We start from the raw sequence: 17,406 nt of genomic DNA on the forward strand, positions 1-17,406 counted from the left end.
GATGCAAAATCAAGAATTTGAAAGAGTTGTTAGTGCAATATTTGGGGTTTTTGTTGTAGCAAAAAAAGGGTGGATCATTCAAGTCATTGTAGTGCAAGGTTGAATCAGTCTTTTTATCTTCAAATGTGGATAAGAATGAGGGGTTTCAACTTGGTTTTGGAGAAGAATATGTGAGGAAAAAGACATGTCAACTTGATTACTACTATTAGCAAATACTCATAATTTGGATGTGAGTTTCATTTTGTTCTTCACAAATATGAACATTTTATTCATCAATTAAGAAAAGAAAAGAAGAGAATAAAATAGGCCCAAACTCAAAGCAAAGCCAGCATTTAGGGCTCCACCAACTCCCACAAATATTTCTTATATTTGATGCGCCAAAGGGGTTTATTTATAAACTCAAATTCAAATCTTATTAAACATTATAACTTAAATTTTGATTTCTCAACAATACCTAATTTAAATTTATTTCTATTATTAATTTCATTTATTTTCATCATCATCATCATTTCATCAATTTTGTTCCCCTACTTTTACACACACACACACTCAAAATACACACACACACACTCAAAATACACACACACACACTCACATTTCATTCAGAATCAAAATCAAATTTCCTTAAAGCGTCAAACAAGTTTCAAAACTTCCCCTGAAAATAATAATCCAATTCCAATTCCAATTCCAATTCCTGCACACAGTTCACACACTCATCCCCAAAAACTTCCATACCAGAAATATGGATTAATAAACTTACCCTTCCATCTCCCTGTTCTGTAATTTGACGACGATCTTACACTTTCTTTCTGCGATATTTCTTCTTGTACCAAGCAGAAAAATCGAATGTTATTATCAGATTTTCGTTGGCATTGCGGCGAATATTTCTGAAACTCTTAAAACCGGGTTTCAATTAGGGTTTTATTTTCGATTACTTGATCAACTGTCTTTGTTTTGGTTGGGTTGTTTCTTAGTTTATATTTTTGTGGATAGTAGGAAGTTCGGTATTGAAATTTCGTACAATTAGTTCTGAATACCATCTTTTGTATTTTCCCCAAGTATATAGTATATCTGTCATATAGTTGCCGCCTTTTCTTCACTTTCTCTTCCTCTTCATTAGGGTTTGGTTTGGATGCACACTGCACTATATTTTGGGGAAGAAATTTGCATTCCTGTGCTGTAAACTACATCTTTTGTGGGTGGGTTTGAAGAAAGGTTGGCTTGTTAGTTTGAGTTTAGCAAGTAAAGAGAGAAAAATATTGCTTCTTTTGTAGTCTTAGTTGGGGTGTGGAAAAGGTACTAGTGTATGGGAGAAAATGAGGGATGGGTTGAGCCGGGACCGCCATTGCCTAATGGGCTCTTGCCCGGGGCAGGTTCTGTTATGCGGACCCTCGATACAGACCGATGGGTGAAAGCAGAGGAGCGGACTGCGGAACTCATTTCCTGCATTCAGCCCAACCAACTGTCTGAGGAGCGCAGGAATGCTGTTGCAGATTATGTGCAGCGGCTCATCATGAAGTGTTTCCCCTGCCAGGTTGCTAGAATGATTATGTAGTTTTCTTTCATAGTCTTGCAACTCAAATACTGCTGCTAGAATGGCTGTAAATAATTTCGCTGATATTTTTTGCTTATCTGTCGATTTGGTGCTAGAGTTTATGTAAAGATATAAATGCCTCTTATTAATGTTGTTTGCATGCAGTACGTACTTATTTTGTTCTGCCTTCAATCCTGTATACAGATTTTGGCGTGTAATGTATAAAACTTGGCCGAACTTGGAAATTTGTCTTGTTGGTGTAATTATATTGGCTGATAGTGTTTCACTTTATGTGCTGTAGAACTGAAACACCACCAAGGGAGCCTGTGGAGATCGTGTGGGACCCTGAAATTTAAATTGAATTTGTGATTACTAAGTGGATCTATCATAAAGAAAACAAACCACCAAACTAGGATACAGTATCTAATGGGCCCAAGGTGATTGATTAAATTTGTGATTCTACTGGGTGGCTTCCTGAGATAGTGAACGATACTATTCTTGTTGAATGGATGGAACTAACTGGCATCTCATGAAACTCAGTGGTGATTAAACATGCATGTTCAAGTGCAATTGAATGGAATTCAGTTGATTCTGTTACAACAAATACCTTCTTGAGAATGTTCTTAGATTTGTTTTAGAGATTGACATACTGCTACCTCCTTTTAAGGTTTGTTTGATCCTTTGCCCACTGCCGCAGGTCTGTACATTTGGTTCCGTTCCCTTGAAGACTTATCTACCTGATGGAGACATTGATTTGACTGCTTTCAGTCACAACCAGAGTTTGAACGATACATGGGCTCATCAGGTCCGAGATATGCTAGAGAGTGAGGAGAAAAATGAAAATGCTGAATTTCATGTGAAGGAGGTTCAGTATATTCAAGCAGAAGTATGCCCTATTTAGAATCCAAGTTTGCTTATTATACTTTTCCTTCTATTTTGGAATCTAAATCTTGCATCGCACGAATATCCGTGTTCATATGTTTAATTTAGTTCCTTAAAAATTCAATCTACTTGTCGCAAATTTTTGGTTTTGTTTTTATCCCCACAGCTTTAGACGAGTGGTGTTTCTTAGCAGCCATCAATTCTGGTTTGATTTGTAAACAAAATCCATGTGAGTGGTATCAGTTCCACAGGTCAACTCTTGAGCTTGTCCCTGGGACATTAGCATTCTGTCTTCATAGAACTACCAAAAAGGGCTGCTAGCATGAGGACTGGTTATGACCTTATCCCGTTTGATTTTCACTATTTTAGCTTATACCTTTTGTATGTATCGTATTCCCTCTATAGCAAGTTGACTCCTAACAGCTTGGTTCTGTCACCATTTTGTTATATCTGAAAGTTTTGTATTTCCAGGATTTCCGCTATGTTTATAGCTTCTCATGCCAAATTATCCTCCTGGTCTGTGTTTCCGATGTAAACATTAGGCTTAATACTGACCGGCCATTCTCTGCTGAGACCAAACATATGTTCAGTTAACATTTATTATTACTATTTTGGTACATGGTTCAGGCACACTGCATTTATATGTTGCTTTCAGTTGAGTATTCCACATTAGGCATTTCTTCTATATGCCTTCATTTTTGGCTTTCCACCACAGGGCGTTCTTGCGCATTATATCCAAGTTGAATGCCAATTAGTTTGAAAGTTGTCCAGTGGATGTGTGGAAACTCTTTGTCAAGTGTTGCAATTTTATGAATCCTATCAAGTTAACAAAATGGTGTTGCCTGATGGAAGGCACTTCTTTCTTCGGTCCTTTTTGTTTCTACTTTACTTCAGAGCAGAGTGTGTTGTTTGCATCTCTGCTGTAGGCCTAAGTATTGATCTTTCACCATTTTGGTTTTATGTTAATCTCCTGCTCTTATCTCTTCAATCTGGATAGAGGTGGATATGAAATGAAATTTTCTGGGAAATAATTGTTCTGGCATGCACAGCTGTTCAGTCCTTCTAATGAGATGCATGCTGGAGTGTTGGCTTGCAAGATAAGAATCCATGGTGTCATATTAGGTAGCTGAAGCATTCAAGGCACTTAGTGATGTTTCACCCACTCTGAGATGCAGTTTTCAGTGTGAGCAGTGATGAGGAGAACTTCTATTTTGGCCTTAACATGAAGCCTATTTTATGTATAGTGTATAATGATAGTTGGAGCCATGCCATAATAATAATTTTAGTGGTAATGGATTGTTGTAATAATTATTGTTCTGTTTGTTGTTGTTGGTGTGGACATCCTACAAATTATTTGTTATTGAATTTCTAGACATCAATATTAGGATGATTTTCTGATTTCCTGTCAATGAGTCTTTTACATTAGTCTTGCTATTTCCTTCTGTTACTTAACTTCTGTGGTGTTGTTGTCATCTTTTAATTTCAGGTGAAGATAATTAAATGTCTTGTGGAAAATATTGTGGTGGACATATCTTTTAATCAAGTTGGTGGCTTATGTACTTTGTGCTTCCTTGATGAGGTGAGTAGGTTCATATTCACTGACAAATTTCTCTGAATACAAGTGTTTGTGATATTTAAGAATGCCTAAGATAAATAAATTGTCTGACTAATACTTTCCACATTGTTTGGTTTTATAGGTTGATAATTTGATAAATCAGAATCATCTGTTCAAGCGTAGTATTATATTGATCAAAGCATGGTGCTACTATGAAAGTCGTATATTGGGTGCTCATCATGGACTTATATCTACTTATGCCCTGGAGACTCTAGTTCTTTACATCTTTCATGTGTTCAACAATTCGTTTCATGGACCACTTGAGGTGACTTCATTCTTATGTTTGTCTGTGTCCAAACTGTTTGTTATGTGATCGTTCATCTGATAACTGTGTAACGCTTGCAGGTCCTATATCGTTTTCTGGAGTTCTTCAGCAATTTTGACTGGGACAATTTTTGTGTTAGCTTATGGGGACCTGTACGCATTAGTTCCCTACCTGATGTAACCGGTATTAAATTCTGGGAACTTTTCGATTAATATAATGCACAGATAAATACTTGTGTGTTCCTCGATTGCTGGAATTGATTTGCATGATTTTGCAGCGGAACCTCCGCGGAAGGATAGTGGAGAATTGCTACTCAGCAAGTTGTTTCTTGATGCATGTAGCTCTGTGTATGCTGTTTTCCCTGGTGGCCAGGAAAATAATGGACAGCCATTTGTCTCCAAACATTTTAACGTAATTGATCCTTTACGTGTAAACAACAACCTTGGACGTAGTGTTAGTAAAGGTAAGCTTGGGTGAATTCTTCCCAAATTCATGCATCTTTATCTTTTATCTGGTGCAAGTTGGGCAGCTTGTAACATTTGGAAATGTATATTCAATTCCTCAGGTAATTTTTTTCGAATACGAAGTGCATTTGCTTTTGGAGCCAAACGACTGGCAAGATTGCTTGAGTGCCCAAAAGACAACTTGATTTTTGAAGTTAATCAGTTCTTTATGAATACATGGGAAAGACATGGAAGTGGTAATCGACCTGATGCACCCAGGCGTTGGTCATGGCGCTTGAGATTATCAACTCCAGATAGTCCTCATGAATTTGGGAATTCTGATAATTGTACAAGTGGCAGAAAGGTCAAAGAAAACTCTTCTGCTCATGGGATGGAGGGTGAGGGTATTCGCACCAGTGGTGTTTCCTCTCAACATGGTAAAATTTCATCTAGAATGATGCCAATTACAAGTGAACTGTCTACAGCTTCTAGCGCACACAGCTTAAAAAGCCAATTCAATGTGAACAGTTTGCGGGTCACTGATCAAATTGGAGGACATACCTTCTCAAATCAGGTTGTACTTAATGATAAGTTTCAGAGAGATCTGAAAGAGGATCATCCGGTGAATGACACCCAGGGACGTCTCCTTTTTGCCCGAACACGCTCCAGTCCTGAACTGACTGATACCTATAGTGAATTCTCATCTCAAGTACAACATAACAGACAAGCAGAAACTGCTGATGCTCATGCTACTTATTCTAGGCTGGATTCTAGTAATAGGAAGAAGTATAACGGACCAGAAAGCTTGGTAAGCCACAGCAGTCCTCCTTCGGTTGGAGATACTTCATCTGTGAGGCATGTTCCATCCCAGAGAAGTCATGATGCTGCTGACACTTCGAATAGCTACCACCGAGATTTGGGCTTAGATGCCTTGAGCGAAGAGTTCCCAACCTCCTCTGCAGCACAGTTGATGCAACAGGAAGAGCAAGATATTGTAAACATGATGGCGTCTGCTTCACTTCAAGGGTTCAATGGTCAAGTTCATGTTCCATTCAATCTAACTTCAGGTCATCTACCTTACTCTATGCTGCCATCCTTTCTTGCTTCAATGGGATACACTCAACGAAATATTCCGGGGATTTTTCCTACAAATATTCCTCTGATGGATCCATCATTTTCACATGTGCAATTTCCTCAAGGTTTAGTTTCACCCCAATTGAATCATTATTTCCCTGGCATTGGGCTGAACCCAACTGAAGATTCAGTTGAGCGCAGCAATGAAAACTTTGGTCCATCGGATATGAACACCAGAGAAACTGATCATGATTTCTGGCAGGAGCAAGATGTCAGCTCCTCTGGCGGCTATGACCCTGAGAATGGAAATTTTGACAGGCTCCAATCTGATCAGAAACCACCAATATCTTCTTCTGGTTTAAAATATGTTCCTCCGCAATCTCGAGTAAGTGGCTCTAGCAGCGCTACAAGAGTTCAGCAGAAGCATCTGAGGGAAAAATGTGGTGCTGTGAGGGAAAATATTGATCGTTTTCCAATCCAGGATATTAGAAGTAGTGAGGTTAATGCAGAAGAAAGGTCAACCAGTTCAAGGTTCTCATCAGCTACTCAAGGTAATTCTTTGAGAAGTAGAACTTCTTCGGAGAGCTCCTGGGATGCATCATCCATAAAGGCGCCTAAAACTACTAAAGAAAAAAGGGAAAAGAAAATAGTTTCTGGGGATATTGCTGCCAGCCATGGGAAAGGCAAAATTCTGTCTGAGCATGTGTCTGATGACACGGATGATGACGACCTGGACTGGAGTTCATTGTTAAATCTGGGTACTGAAATCGTCAAGATGCACCCTGGGTGTGATTTAGTTGCTCCTTTGCAGGTCCCTAGGCACCATATGCCTAGCTTTGAAGTTGCTCAGACTAGTGGATCAGATCCAATGATCCCCTTGGCCCCAATGTTCCTAGGCCCTGGTGCGAGGCAGAGAACGAATGATAACTCTGGGCTAGTTGCATTCTATCCAACTGGGCCACCAATCCCATTTTTAACAATGCTTCCAGTGTATAATATTCCACCTGAGCCTGGTGCTTCGGATGCATCAAGTGGCTATTTTGCAGGTGATGAGACCTTGGATAACAGTGAGTGTGGGATGAGTTTTAGTCCCAAGGAATTTGATCAGTCAGAGGATGTAAATCCCGTAAGTTCTTTAGGGGCCCCTACCAGTATTGTGACATCTGAAGAACAGAAGTCTGATATTCTTAATAGTGACTTTGCTAGCCATTGGCAAAACTTACAATTTGGAAGGTTCTGTCAAAATCCACGGTATCAAGGACCTTTACTGCATCCTTCACCTGTAATGGTACCACCGGTTTATCTTCAGGGCAGATTTCCTTATGATAACCCTGGCAGACCACTTTCAACCAATACAAATCTATTCTCTCAACTTATGACGAGTTATGGCCACCATCTGGTTCCTGTTGCTCCCGTCCCATCAGTTTCCAGTAGACATCCTAATATGTATACACGCTACATGGATGATGTCCCAAGATATCGTAGTGGGACAGGAACTTACCTGCCTAATCCTGTAAATTACATCTTATCTTAATTCTTTAGTTTTTGCTTCATGCATATTTTTGTTCTTTAGAATAATATCTGTCTCGATTTCGTTATTGTGTTTACTAGTTTATCTAGTTGATGATAAACTAAAAAAAACTAGTGCTTGGTTGTTGATTTCCATATAGGTTATGTTAGGTGTAGAGGTTGATTATGTGGAAATTATTCTAGCCTCTAGGTTGTATTTAGCATATCTATGTAAAACTGCTGGTGCTTTTGTCCAAAAGAACATCATATTTGAGCTTGCTTTGCCTGAAGTTGATCAGAATCTGTAGTCACACATCACCAATATGAAATACAAGTAGGAGTTGACAGTTAAGTTAATGAAGGGAAGCGTCTCCATGAAATATGTGTAGCTTATTACTTGGATTAGTGGATGTAAGTTAACTGCACTTTTTCTTGTTAAGTGATTTAATCTTCAGTGCTGTTATTTACGTTGGATAAGCAGGATTTGGATTAAATTTAGTGATAATTTCTGCTTCTGGTATTTAGCTTTTAGCACCTTGCCACCTTCAATGTTTTATGTTATTTTAACCTTTTCCTTTTCATTGCTTCAGAAGGTTTCTGTAAGGGAGCGTCATTCCTCTGGTAGCAGAAGGGGAAACTATAACCATGACAGAAATGATAGCTTCAGTGACAGAGAGGGGAGCTGGAATGCTAATTCAAAATCACGGGCTGCTGCACGCAGTCACAGCCGCAGCCAAACTGATAAACCAAACTCAAGAATGGATCGGTTCACTCATAGTGAGAGTCGATCTGACCGTTCGTGGAACTCATACAGACACGACTCACTCTCTTCGTCCCGATCTCAGAATGGCCAGTTGCACTCAAATTCTAGTCAAAATGGTCCTCAGAGTGTGGCATATAGCATGTATCCTTTAGCAGCCACAAATCACAATGGAGTTTCTAATGGTCCTTCTGTTCCGCCAGTTATGATGCTGTACCCATTCGATCATAATGCCACCTATGGTTCTCGTAATGAACAATTGGAGTTTGGTTCTCTGGGTCCAGTCGGGTTTTCAGGTATAAATGACCAATCACAATTAAATGATGGTATTCGAGCCGGGGCCTTTGAGGAACATAGACTTCATGGGAGCTATGGGCACCTTTCTTCACCAGATCGACCCTCTTCCCCTCATCATCAGAGGTAACGGTAATAGAATTAGTAACTTGTCATGTCCCTTTTCTGGCTTCATTATTGATATTCTGTATATACCAAAGGCTTACTCAGTGAATCACAACTGAACAAAACTAAGACAGCTAATGTGTTCTTTCCAGAATAAGTTTAGTTAAGCTACAATTGCAATACTAGGTTGCCAAAATACATGGTGCTTAGCCACTAGAACAAAACTACATTATAAAAACTGATGTACAAGAAAGCAGGAGAATCATCCCTTGCACTGTACTATCTTCACTGATTTTTACATCAGTGGCTTCCCTTATAGATAACTTTGTAAAAGGGTCAAGCAAACAACTAAACGAGGAATGCCACTTGACATCACTTGTACTGGGCTGCTCAATCTTGTGCCTGGTGGTGTGAATACTGAATAAATCCCTGCCTTAGTGTACTGGTGGCTTTGCTCCAGCTATAAGGAGACCTATATATGCCGAAGAGATGTGTGCTAGGAATTGGCTCCAAAAGAAATAACCCTAGATGGCTTTTCTTGTTAGATTGATAGAGAGGAGGGAGAAGTGTGATTTCTCATGGGACGGAATAAAGTAGGGGCTGAAGACAGGCTCCCTCCCCTTGAGGATACCCCCCATCCCAACCGACCACTCCTCACCTACAGCTAGTACTCCAGATTGCTTGCAAATACCTTGGTCTGGCAAATGTGGTAATGTGCTTTGGCTACACCCTTTTAGCAGAAGTCTGCAAGCTTGTTAGGGCTCAGGAGACTTTATCTGAATGCTTAGGCCATTTCTGTACCTAACCTGAGGTCCAGTCGTGGCAGTTGACTTGCTGCTCCTACACATCATTATTCGATGTCACCCCAATCTCTTGAGTGGCATTTCTCGTCTAAAGTTGTCAGGAAGAGAAAATGTCACCTCAAAGAACTGGTGTGAGGTCTAACCATGTTGGAGCTCCCTTGCCAGGGATGGTGAAAAATAACTCCGTATTCTTTCTTTTCTTTTTACTTGGAATGACAATATTGCGATGTGATTAAGTGATAACTGCTATGAACATCTGCTCCTTAGCCTTTTGTCAGAACATTGTTGGTTTTCACTGTGGCTTGTCATCAATCTTTTGGCACTTTTTCTGGAAAACTTTCTAATTTTATTTAAAACATTTCTTGATGCTTATAATTTCTTTTCTCTAACAGGAGGGTTTGATGATCATTCCAGCTCAGGGGTCCTAGAGAACAATCAGTTGAAGGAGGATGATATTCTCCTTTCTAAAGTTGTAGACTTTCAAGTCATGGCAGATTTCGTTTCCCCTAACTTTGACAAGTGGTTAATGATGCAGCTGGGATTGTATGTTTGTCTTGTAGTTTTGCACAGTGGTCATCAATTAGCACAGTTTTTGTATGTAGATTAGCTAGCCGACATATGACCTCCATCCACTCGAGGAGCCGGGAGGCAAAGGAAGGAGTAGTAGTTGCTCAGGTTTTTGCCTCTTTAGTGACCTTTTCCTGTCATAGGCCCTAACACATTGTAATCTCATTGAAATAGATCACGAGTTTCAGTTACTAATTCTTTTTTTGGTTCCCCATAAGTGGTGGTAGGATTTTGGATTATAAAATCCCTTTGTATTAGGTTCAACTTACACTTGGGCAGGATGTTAACACTTAGAAATATGAATGGCAAAGATAAATTTTGATTGCCATTTGCTATGCGACTTTCTTAGTGCAGGTCCTAACAGTGCCTCTAAATTGCTGTGTTGGAATATTATCCTATGCCTTCTGACAATCATCTAATAACAAGTTTATGTGCGACTAGGTTACCGAACCAACTTTTTTTTTTTCGGTTTAGGCTCATGACAATTATAGAATAAATTTTCAGAACATAATGACCAAATTCATCTCTATGTACATGAAAAGCACAGAGACTGCAGTGAGAATAATTTCTAGAAGAACAAATTAATGCCTGCTGATATCAAACCTTGGTGTGGATTTACATCTACCAAAACCTATGGGATTTTACCAGAGTACAAAACTTTTGCCACAATAATTAACGAAGAACTGAGCAGTGGCAAGTCTCCTCACAATAGCAATTGATAAAACTTACAAGCTGACATGAAATTTTGTCTTGATATCTACTTAGACCTCAATCCAGGTATATTCTTCAGGCCCATTTTGCCAAGGACCAACTTTGCAATGGCTGGAGGGTTGTCAAGACCCATGCTACGACTAAACTCATTTGCAAGCTCTACAAGCCTATATTTGTCTCGCCCGACATTTTTATTAGAGTTGTAGTAACCAAGCCATGCCTGGTAAGCGGCTTCCTTGTTCTTCATCTCTACATGGGCCAGCGCCCGTTCAACCTGTACAAACAAGCATAGCGTTTTGCCATCAAACACTTTTTAATTCAGAACTCAAAAGTTACATTTTAACAGAAGATAATAGTATATTTCAAGAAGAACATGATTCAGCATGGTTATGCATGATGTCATTCAGAATATAGTTCTATCTCTGAAAAACAAGTGGTAAAAGCTGAAACACAAAGTCGATGACAGAGAGCATGATAATTTTATTTCATGGTTACCTTTTTAGTAGTCTCTGGATCAACCAATGGTTCAGGTGCCTTTGATATCGGTAAGTCCCTGATACTAGACAAAAAGAACTCTTCCCAAGGTGCCAACAACAAAATGCCTTGCCCTTCTTTTCCTTTTCGTCCAGTTCGACCAAGTCGATGTATATACTGCTGTCTATCAGCTGGGACGCCAATCTGCAATTATAAGCAAGGTCAATCCCCATATATACTGGCTCGGGTTCATAAAATCAAATGCAGCTCATTTACGTGGTTAGCTGAGAGGTACTATTGCTCCTTAAGCCTTCAGCACGTGTATCAGCCAACCCCCCACTGCCCACCCCCTCAAATGAAAAAAAAAAGGAAAAGATGGACTAGAAGAAATAAAAAAGACTAAAAAGGCATAACAGATAAACTAAATATATGCCAATGAGCAGACATCCCGGAGCCCCACAATACAAATTAATGATGGCTACTGGGAGGAGAAATACTTAAAAGTAAATGCTTGTTGCTTAGAATGAGGAACCTCAGAAATGGTCCCTTTCACACTGCTTCTTATAAGCAGAATCTAGGTATTTGATTATGGTATTCCATAGAGCAAGATCTCACTAGCAACGCTGCTAATATGATTTGGCTAGGAAAACCAATACTGTGTAAACATTTAATAACTTCTAAAAGCAAGACCAAGTGATGTATAACCTGTATAACAAGAGTCACATCTGGATAATCTACCCCACGAGCAGAGACATCAGATGTCACAAGAATAAGACCTTTTGACTTCCGAAATTCATCTGATATTCTGGTTCTGTAACCTTGAGGCTTTCGAGAATGAATCTCCCGGACATTCAAGTTAAGCTCACTTAGAAGCTCCGCAACAAGCCTTGTTACCATTGCAGTTGTGCAGAAAACAAGAATCTGTCTCATGGGAGAAAGCATGGTGACATCATATCAATAGATATTCTCCCATGACATTGGGGTACAGAAGCAGGGAGGAGAATAAAAGCATCTCAGTTTTAACCCAAAAACAAAATGTAAGAGGGTTCCACAAACAGCATAAGCTTATGCTAGGTTATAGAACAACAAACTACCATTTTTATGAAGTAGAACATTTTATATTCTTCAGTGAATATTTAAATCAGCTCAAATGCTCTATTGCACTATATTTACAGAGAATATAGATGTTACTACCCGACATTCTATAAGCACAACATAGATAATTTTATAGCATTGCGGTAAATCCCTAGTCTTGTAAGGATATGCTGAATCCTATAATACTATAGTCAAATGTTCCTCCTACTCTTGGAAATTCCCATCCCAAAACTTTATTTGTCCCCTTATTCCTACTAACCTCAATCCCTTGGGTAGAACTCCCCTACACTTTGCATATTGTTTTACAACATTCCATGAGTATGGACAACATTTTCCATTTCTCTTCTTATTCTAATTTTAAGTGTTTGAAATCAGGACATCTGAAATATTCTGTGGATGCTTTACAAAAATTAAAGCAAAAGGGAATTGTGGATACCTTATAGTTAACATCATCTGCAATATGCTCCTTCAGTAGAGTATAAAGAAGAGAAAAGTGTTTGTCCAAAGGAGCAACTAGATGCATCTGCCTGACCTGAAAGATTTAATAAACAAAGAATTTTTATGTCATGTTCTCAAGGATGAACAGCAAGCCAGACATAACAGAGGACAGTTATCGCTATCCTAACCTGTGCATGTGTATCTTCGCTTCCTTCTTGTACTGTGTTTATGAATTCATGGTCTCTTTTCAATGCAATATGACAAACTTGGCGAACCTGCAATGCTAATATGCTTAGAATTTACAATTTAAGAGGTAGCACATGTCATGATGAATATTACCTCTTGTGGAACGGTCGCAGAGAACAGAAGTGTCTGGCGCTGTTTCGGAACAGCGGCGATTATTTTCTCTATCTCCTTCCGGAATCCCATGTCCAATAAATGATCAGCTTCATCCAGGACCAAGACTTTAACTCCCATCAGCCGAGTGGCAAATCCAGATGTATTCTCTATATGATCCCTAAGCCTTCCAGGTGTAGCCACAAGTATCTGTAAGATTTATTGTATCGAGAAAGGGAAAAAAAGAAAAAAGATTATTAAGATATGCTCAACAAATTGAAGGGGGATTGTTGATGAGTCTGCAGACAATGCATAAGTCCGATTATGATGCATCAGTGAAAGGTCAAATGCAACCAATGACTAGAAGGATTGTCATTTCCAGCAATGATTCATTTAATCATGGATTTAGCTAAAAGTTCGTGGGCATGACACCTAGAACGAGGATTGACTTTGAGTTTTAGCTTCGCCGACTGTACCAAAAAAACAGCACTGAAATTGAGAATCATGACCCTTCTCAACCCAGGTTCCACTCAATCTACATGCAACCTCAGAAATTATACTATATCTGTGAAATGACAAACATTCCAGTATAATGGGGAGCAAGCTTTCTGCCTACCTAAACAGGCGATTGGTTTTTCCCTATATATATAAGATGCCAAAGAAACCTTCAGACGGGACAAAAATGAAAAAACATGTCAACATTGAGCAAGAGACAAAAAGATATATGCATAGACTTCTAATAACATGCATGAATCTAGAACTATAAAAAGTAAATGATTCAACCAAAACTTGATACCAATGGCAATATAGGGAACTTACTTGGCACGGATTGGCTTGCATTCGTTTTTGTTCCAGAGCTAACCGGGTACCTCCTATGACGACTTGAACACCAATTGAAGGATGATACTTCAACAGGGTGTTGGCCTCTGCAGCAGCTTGACTAGCAAGCTCACGAGTTGGGCATATAACCAGCACAAGTATCGGAGGTCGTTTTTGATCACGCACAACTGGGGGAGATTTTGCTATGAGTTCAATTGCCGGAAGCTGAAATTGAGATACCAAAATTAAGGACACTTATGTCAGCATTTTCTGGTAGCATCATAAACTATATTGAAGTCCAATTTGAAGTGTTAATATGAACTTTATAGTGACTACATATGTATCTCATCACATTAAATAACTAATCTTCAAGCTACCGAAAATTTCTCTCTGTATTTAGCATTCTCTTTCTTCATTATGTGCTACTCCAAACAAAGCGCTTAAGCATCATAACAAGGAACGAAGACCAGTAAGGCCATTCTCATTGCAATTGCACAGAAAAACTCTGATGATTCTGAAGATGTAATTGCTACAGAAATCAGACTGGTACTGGAGTATTGTTTTAAAAAGTGAGCACATGTGCCTTCACCAAGTTAGGTGACTCCTGTGGACATGGAATCATTAATTAGGAGATTAGAAGCATTTACCAAAAATGCTACTGTTTTTCCCGTGCCAGTTTTTGCCTTGGCCAGCACATCCTTACCTGAAAAAACACGTAGATCATGAGAGAAAGTCAACATCGGATTAGAAACATTGAGGAAAAAAGGAAGAACAAAAAAAGACAATATTTGAGCTGTGAATGAGAGCATTTGAGAAAGAAGATCCTGCAGTACTGGGAATAATCCTGGAATAGTTAGAGACGGCAACAGGGTGGGTCTAATGGGTAACCTTTTTAGGTTTATAAATAGATTATTGGCAGTAATATGTTTGGGTTCTTGGACCTGACAGGTTCGGAGTGGGTTACAGCTTTTGCTCAATCAGCCTTGAACCAGACCTACATAGTGTGTGTGTGTGCATATGTTCTATACAAGTTTGTATACATATATTGTAAGCAATGGTACATATATGTAGTCTCATCATTACGTAAATGAGACAAAACTTAGTAAATAGTTATATGGTTTCAAATTAAAGGTAAGTAAAAGTATATTAAAAACTATAAATTTCAAAATAAAAAATGCACCCACGTGCGACAATTGTTACTTTAGGATTACATTCCTTGACATGATATTTTTTTTCATTTAGAAAAAAAAAATGCATATATATATATATATATTTAATAAAAACAGGTCCAGCACCGCAGGATTTGGTCTTGTGAAGAGGTTTGATGCTTGCGGGAGAAGCATGCAGGTCTAGACCTTTTGCACTATGAATACCATATCCAGCAAGCAGAAGAGGATCCAGTGGCTGGCTAAGTATATAGATTGTTTCCATTTCTAACAGGCAACAGCATGACTTTGCGCTTATACCTCATGATAGCATCGCAGCAAAATAACTTCTGAAGCTTTTGTATTTACCTTTCAGAATCACAGGGAGTGTTGCCTCCTGCACCAAAGTCATCTTCTCATATCCTGCATCTTTGATTGCTTTAAGTGATAATGGTGATATTGGACATTGATCAAACCTGTGTGCACATACATGTGTAACTGTCAAAGAATGAGATGAAATGAAAATAGGCAACTCATTTAACTGGACAAATGCTTCAAAAACTAGATAACCAAACAAAAAGCTCGGTGAATCTTAAAGGCAGATCAACTTAAAATCTTATACTGTCCCATAAAATATTGTGCCTTTCACTCATCACTGATTTGGAACCTCCAAACTGATGTACTTCGACTCTGCTTTTTCACAATAATGCCTTTTAGATTGACAAATTATACAGCTAAGCTTGTCGAGCTGCCTTTGGAATACTGGATCAACTTCTGTGAATTGTCAATTACTAACACCACATTCTAATTTTTAATACCAAAATGCCCCTCTATTTCACATATCCTAATTGAGCAATTCTTTAAATGATGCATGTATGAGACCATCTTCAGCAGTTGCACAGCATTTGAGTTTTAAATTTCAGAAAAAGCATTACATACTCACTTCGATCCACTATTCTTTTGTTTGTCATCCTAACTTGCAATCTAAACCGTGAACTCTCCAACAAAGAATCATCTGGTAAACACAATATACACACAGCACGGAATGTTTTAAGTTACCTGCTTTCACTAAGGTAAGAATCAGTTTTTCCGGATGCACTTTGAGGTGATAGGGAAAAAGAACTTCCTTTCTCAAATAGCCCATCAGCTGCTTCCTCTTCCTCCTCCTCATCTTCATCTTCTTCATCACTATCAATCAACCCCTTAAAATTCATATAACCCTTATCTTTTTCCTCCTCCTCCATATCCTCATCATCTGTGACAACAAACCCTCTTTTTCCCGTCCCTTTCCTTTCCCGTTTAATTGCGAAACCACCTTCATCACCACCTCTATTCCTCCCAGTTCTATATTGCATTTCAGAACCTCTCTTAGTCAGCGGCTTTTCTTTCCTGCCCTCATTGCCCCTCCTCGAAAAACGTTTATTACTCTCTCCCTCCTCCTCAGACAGACGTCCCAACTTCCTACCTCTACTAAAGTCACTCAAATCACGGCCCCTATCTCTCCCAGAAAATGAACTAATATTAGAATCATCCGCATTCTTCCTCCTCCCTGCAAATGACTCGACCGGCCTGGAGCGCCCTTCCCGCCTGTTAGCTAAATCAGTGGAGCTGCGGTTCCTATCCCCTCTCCTACTTGCAAAGTCAAAATTTTTATCAAAATCAGCATCCCTTCTTCTCTTCCCGGCCCTCTCCGTACCCCTAAATCCCCCATTTCCCGCACCATCCTCATCATTCTCACTATCACTATACATCCGAGTTTTCTTGAACGAACTAGAATTCAACCCACTAACCCAGTCACTTAACTCAGCCTCATCCTCAATCAAACTCTTAGATGACCCGGGACGGCGACCCTGCCCGAAGCCCGAACCCATTCTTTCCCCGCCGGAACGGGTTGAAAACTTGGTTGTGCCGAAGGGGACAGCACTAGAGGCCTGAAGTGGGGTTAAAATCAGCCTCCTCTGCAAATCCCGGGCCCCGAGAAAATGGTGGTTCAATTTGTGAGGGAAGAACCCAGTGAAAAAGGGTCTAAGAATGGGGTGAAATGGGGAAAGCGTGGATGGCATTATATGAAATTAGAGGAAGGGCTGAAGGGTATTTGTGGGTAATCTGAAAGAGGTTTTGAGAGAGAAAAAGAGATAGGGTTTAAGCTCTTTCTGATTCAGGCACAGAGAAAGGAAAGGGTTTAGTAAGGAATCCGCCAAAACGGGGGACGACGACGTTTCGTAACCTGCAAACGGTGATCTGGGCTGGGCCTATTTCTTTCAATATATGGGATTTGGTGGAGTCAAAAAATAAATGGGCCTGGACAGAGTGGAATTTTTGTTTTGGTGTATTCAAATTCTATGATTTTTGTGGAATTAACATATAACCATATACAGCTGTCCTGTAAAAACTTGATTGAAAATTATGGGGGGTGTTTTAGTAAGTGCAAAACATCAAATAATCTTAGTATAGAGATAGGACATATGTAGGTTTTATGTGTGGGACTGGGGTCGGAGCAGATATTTTTTCTTCCTCTAAGAACAAAAATTGGCCAC

The 17,406-nt window shown here is 39.3% G+C and overlaps 2 protein-coding genes across 3 annotated transcripts; one reads left to right on the forward strand and one right to left on the reverse strand.

Annotated features, from left to right (window-relative positions):
* The first annotated feature begins 536 nt into the window (after window positions 1-536).
* On the forward strand, window positions 537-10,186 carry LOC105173583 (uncharacterized). 2 transcript variants are annotated; one of them, XM_020693412.2, is made up of 9 exons: window positions 537-1,534; window positions 2,232-2,420; window positions 3,903-3,995; window positions 4,114-4,296; window positions 4,377-4,479; window positions 4,574-4,759; window positions 4,862-7,326; window positions 7,916-8,502; window positions 9,677-10,186. In XM_020693412.2, the coding sequence occupies exons 1-9, from the start codon at window positions 1,307-1,309 to the stop codon at window positions 9,684-9,686; spliced, it is 4,044 nt and encodes a 1,347-aa protein (XP_020549071.2). In that variant the 5' UTR covers window positions 537-1,306; the 3' UTR covers window positions 9,687-10,186. The 2 variants fall into 2 exon arrangements, with proteins under 2 accessions (XP_020549071.2, XP_011093679.2); XM_011095377.3 differs by having other exon boundaries at window positions 540-1,534; window positions 7,913-8,502.
* A 230-nt stretch (window positions 10,187-10,416) lies between these two features.
* LOC105173592 (DEAD-box ATP-dependent RNA helicase 31) lies at window positions 10,417-17,040 on the reverse strand. Its single transcript, XM_011095389.3, has 10 exons — window positions 15,929-17,040; window positions 15,239-15,345; window positions 14,372-14,427; window positions 13,725-13,949; window positions 12,909-13,115; window positions 12,758-12,844; window positions 12,568-12,663; window positions 11,742-11,957; window positions 11,058-11,240; window positions 10,417-10,836 (listed from the first exon to the last, which is right to left on the reverse strand). Exons 1-10 carry the CDS (start codon window positions 16,930-16,932, stop codon window positions 10,609-10,611), a joined length of 2,409 nt encoding a protein of 802 aa, XP_011093691.2. The 5' UTR covers window positions 16,933-17,040; the 3' UTR covers window positions 10,417-10,608.
* Between the last annotated feature and the right edge of the window lie 366 nt (window positions 17,041-17,406).

The sequence above is a fragment of the Sesamum indicum genome, linkage group LG1, assembly GCF_026168435.1.
Source record: "Sesamum indicum cultivar Baizhima isolate 11 linkage group LG1, ASM2616843v1, whole genome shotgun sequence".
In the NCBI taxonomy this organism is placed as follows: domain Eukaryota; kingdom Viridiplantae; phylum Streptophyta; class Magnoliopsida; order Lamiales; family Pedaliaceae; genus Sesamum; species Sesamum indicum.

What these genes read in the sequence shown, in the direction of transcription:
- LOC105173592 (XM_011095389.3), bottom strand. Translation starts at nt 16,932, where the DNA reads ATGCCATCCACGCTTTCCCCATTTCACCCCATTCTTAGACCCTTTTTC. An exon ending in TCTTACCTTAGTGAAAGCAG is followed by an intron (nt 15,346 to 15,928) that starts GTAACTTAAAAC and finishes ATGTGCACACAG; the next exon opens with GTTTGATCAATGTCCAATAT. An exon ending in ACTCCCTGTGATTCTGAAAG is followed by an intron (nt 14,428 to 15,238) that starts GTAAATACAAAA and finishes GTGTTTTTTCAG; the next exon opens with GTAAGGATGTGCTGGCCAAG.
- LOC105173583 (XM_011095377.3), top strand. Translation starts at nt 1,307, where the DNA reads ATGGGAGAAAATGAGGGATGGGTTGAGCCGGGACCGCCATTGCCTAAT. An exon ending in TTCAGTATATTCAAGCAGAA is followed by an intron (nt 2,421 to 3,902) that starts GTATGCCCTATT and finishes TTTTAATTTCAG; the next exon opens with GTGAAGATAATTAAATGTCT. An exon ending in CGTTTCATGGACCACTTGAG is followed by an intron (nt 4,297 to 4,376) that starts GTGACTTCATTC and finishes TAACGCTTGCAG; the next exon opens with GTCCTATATCGTTTTCTGGA.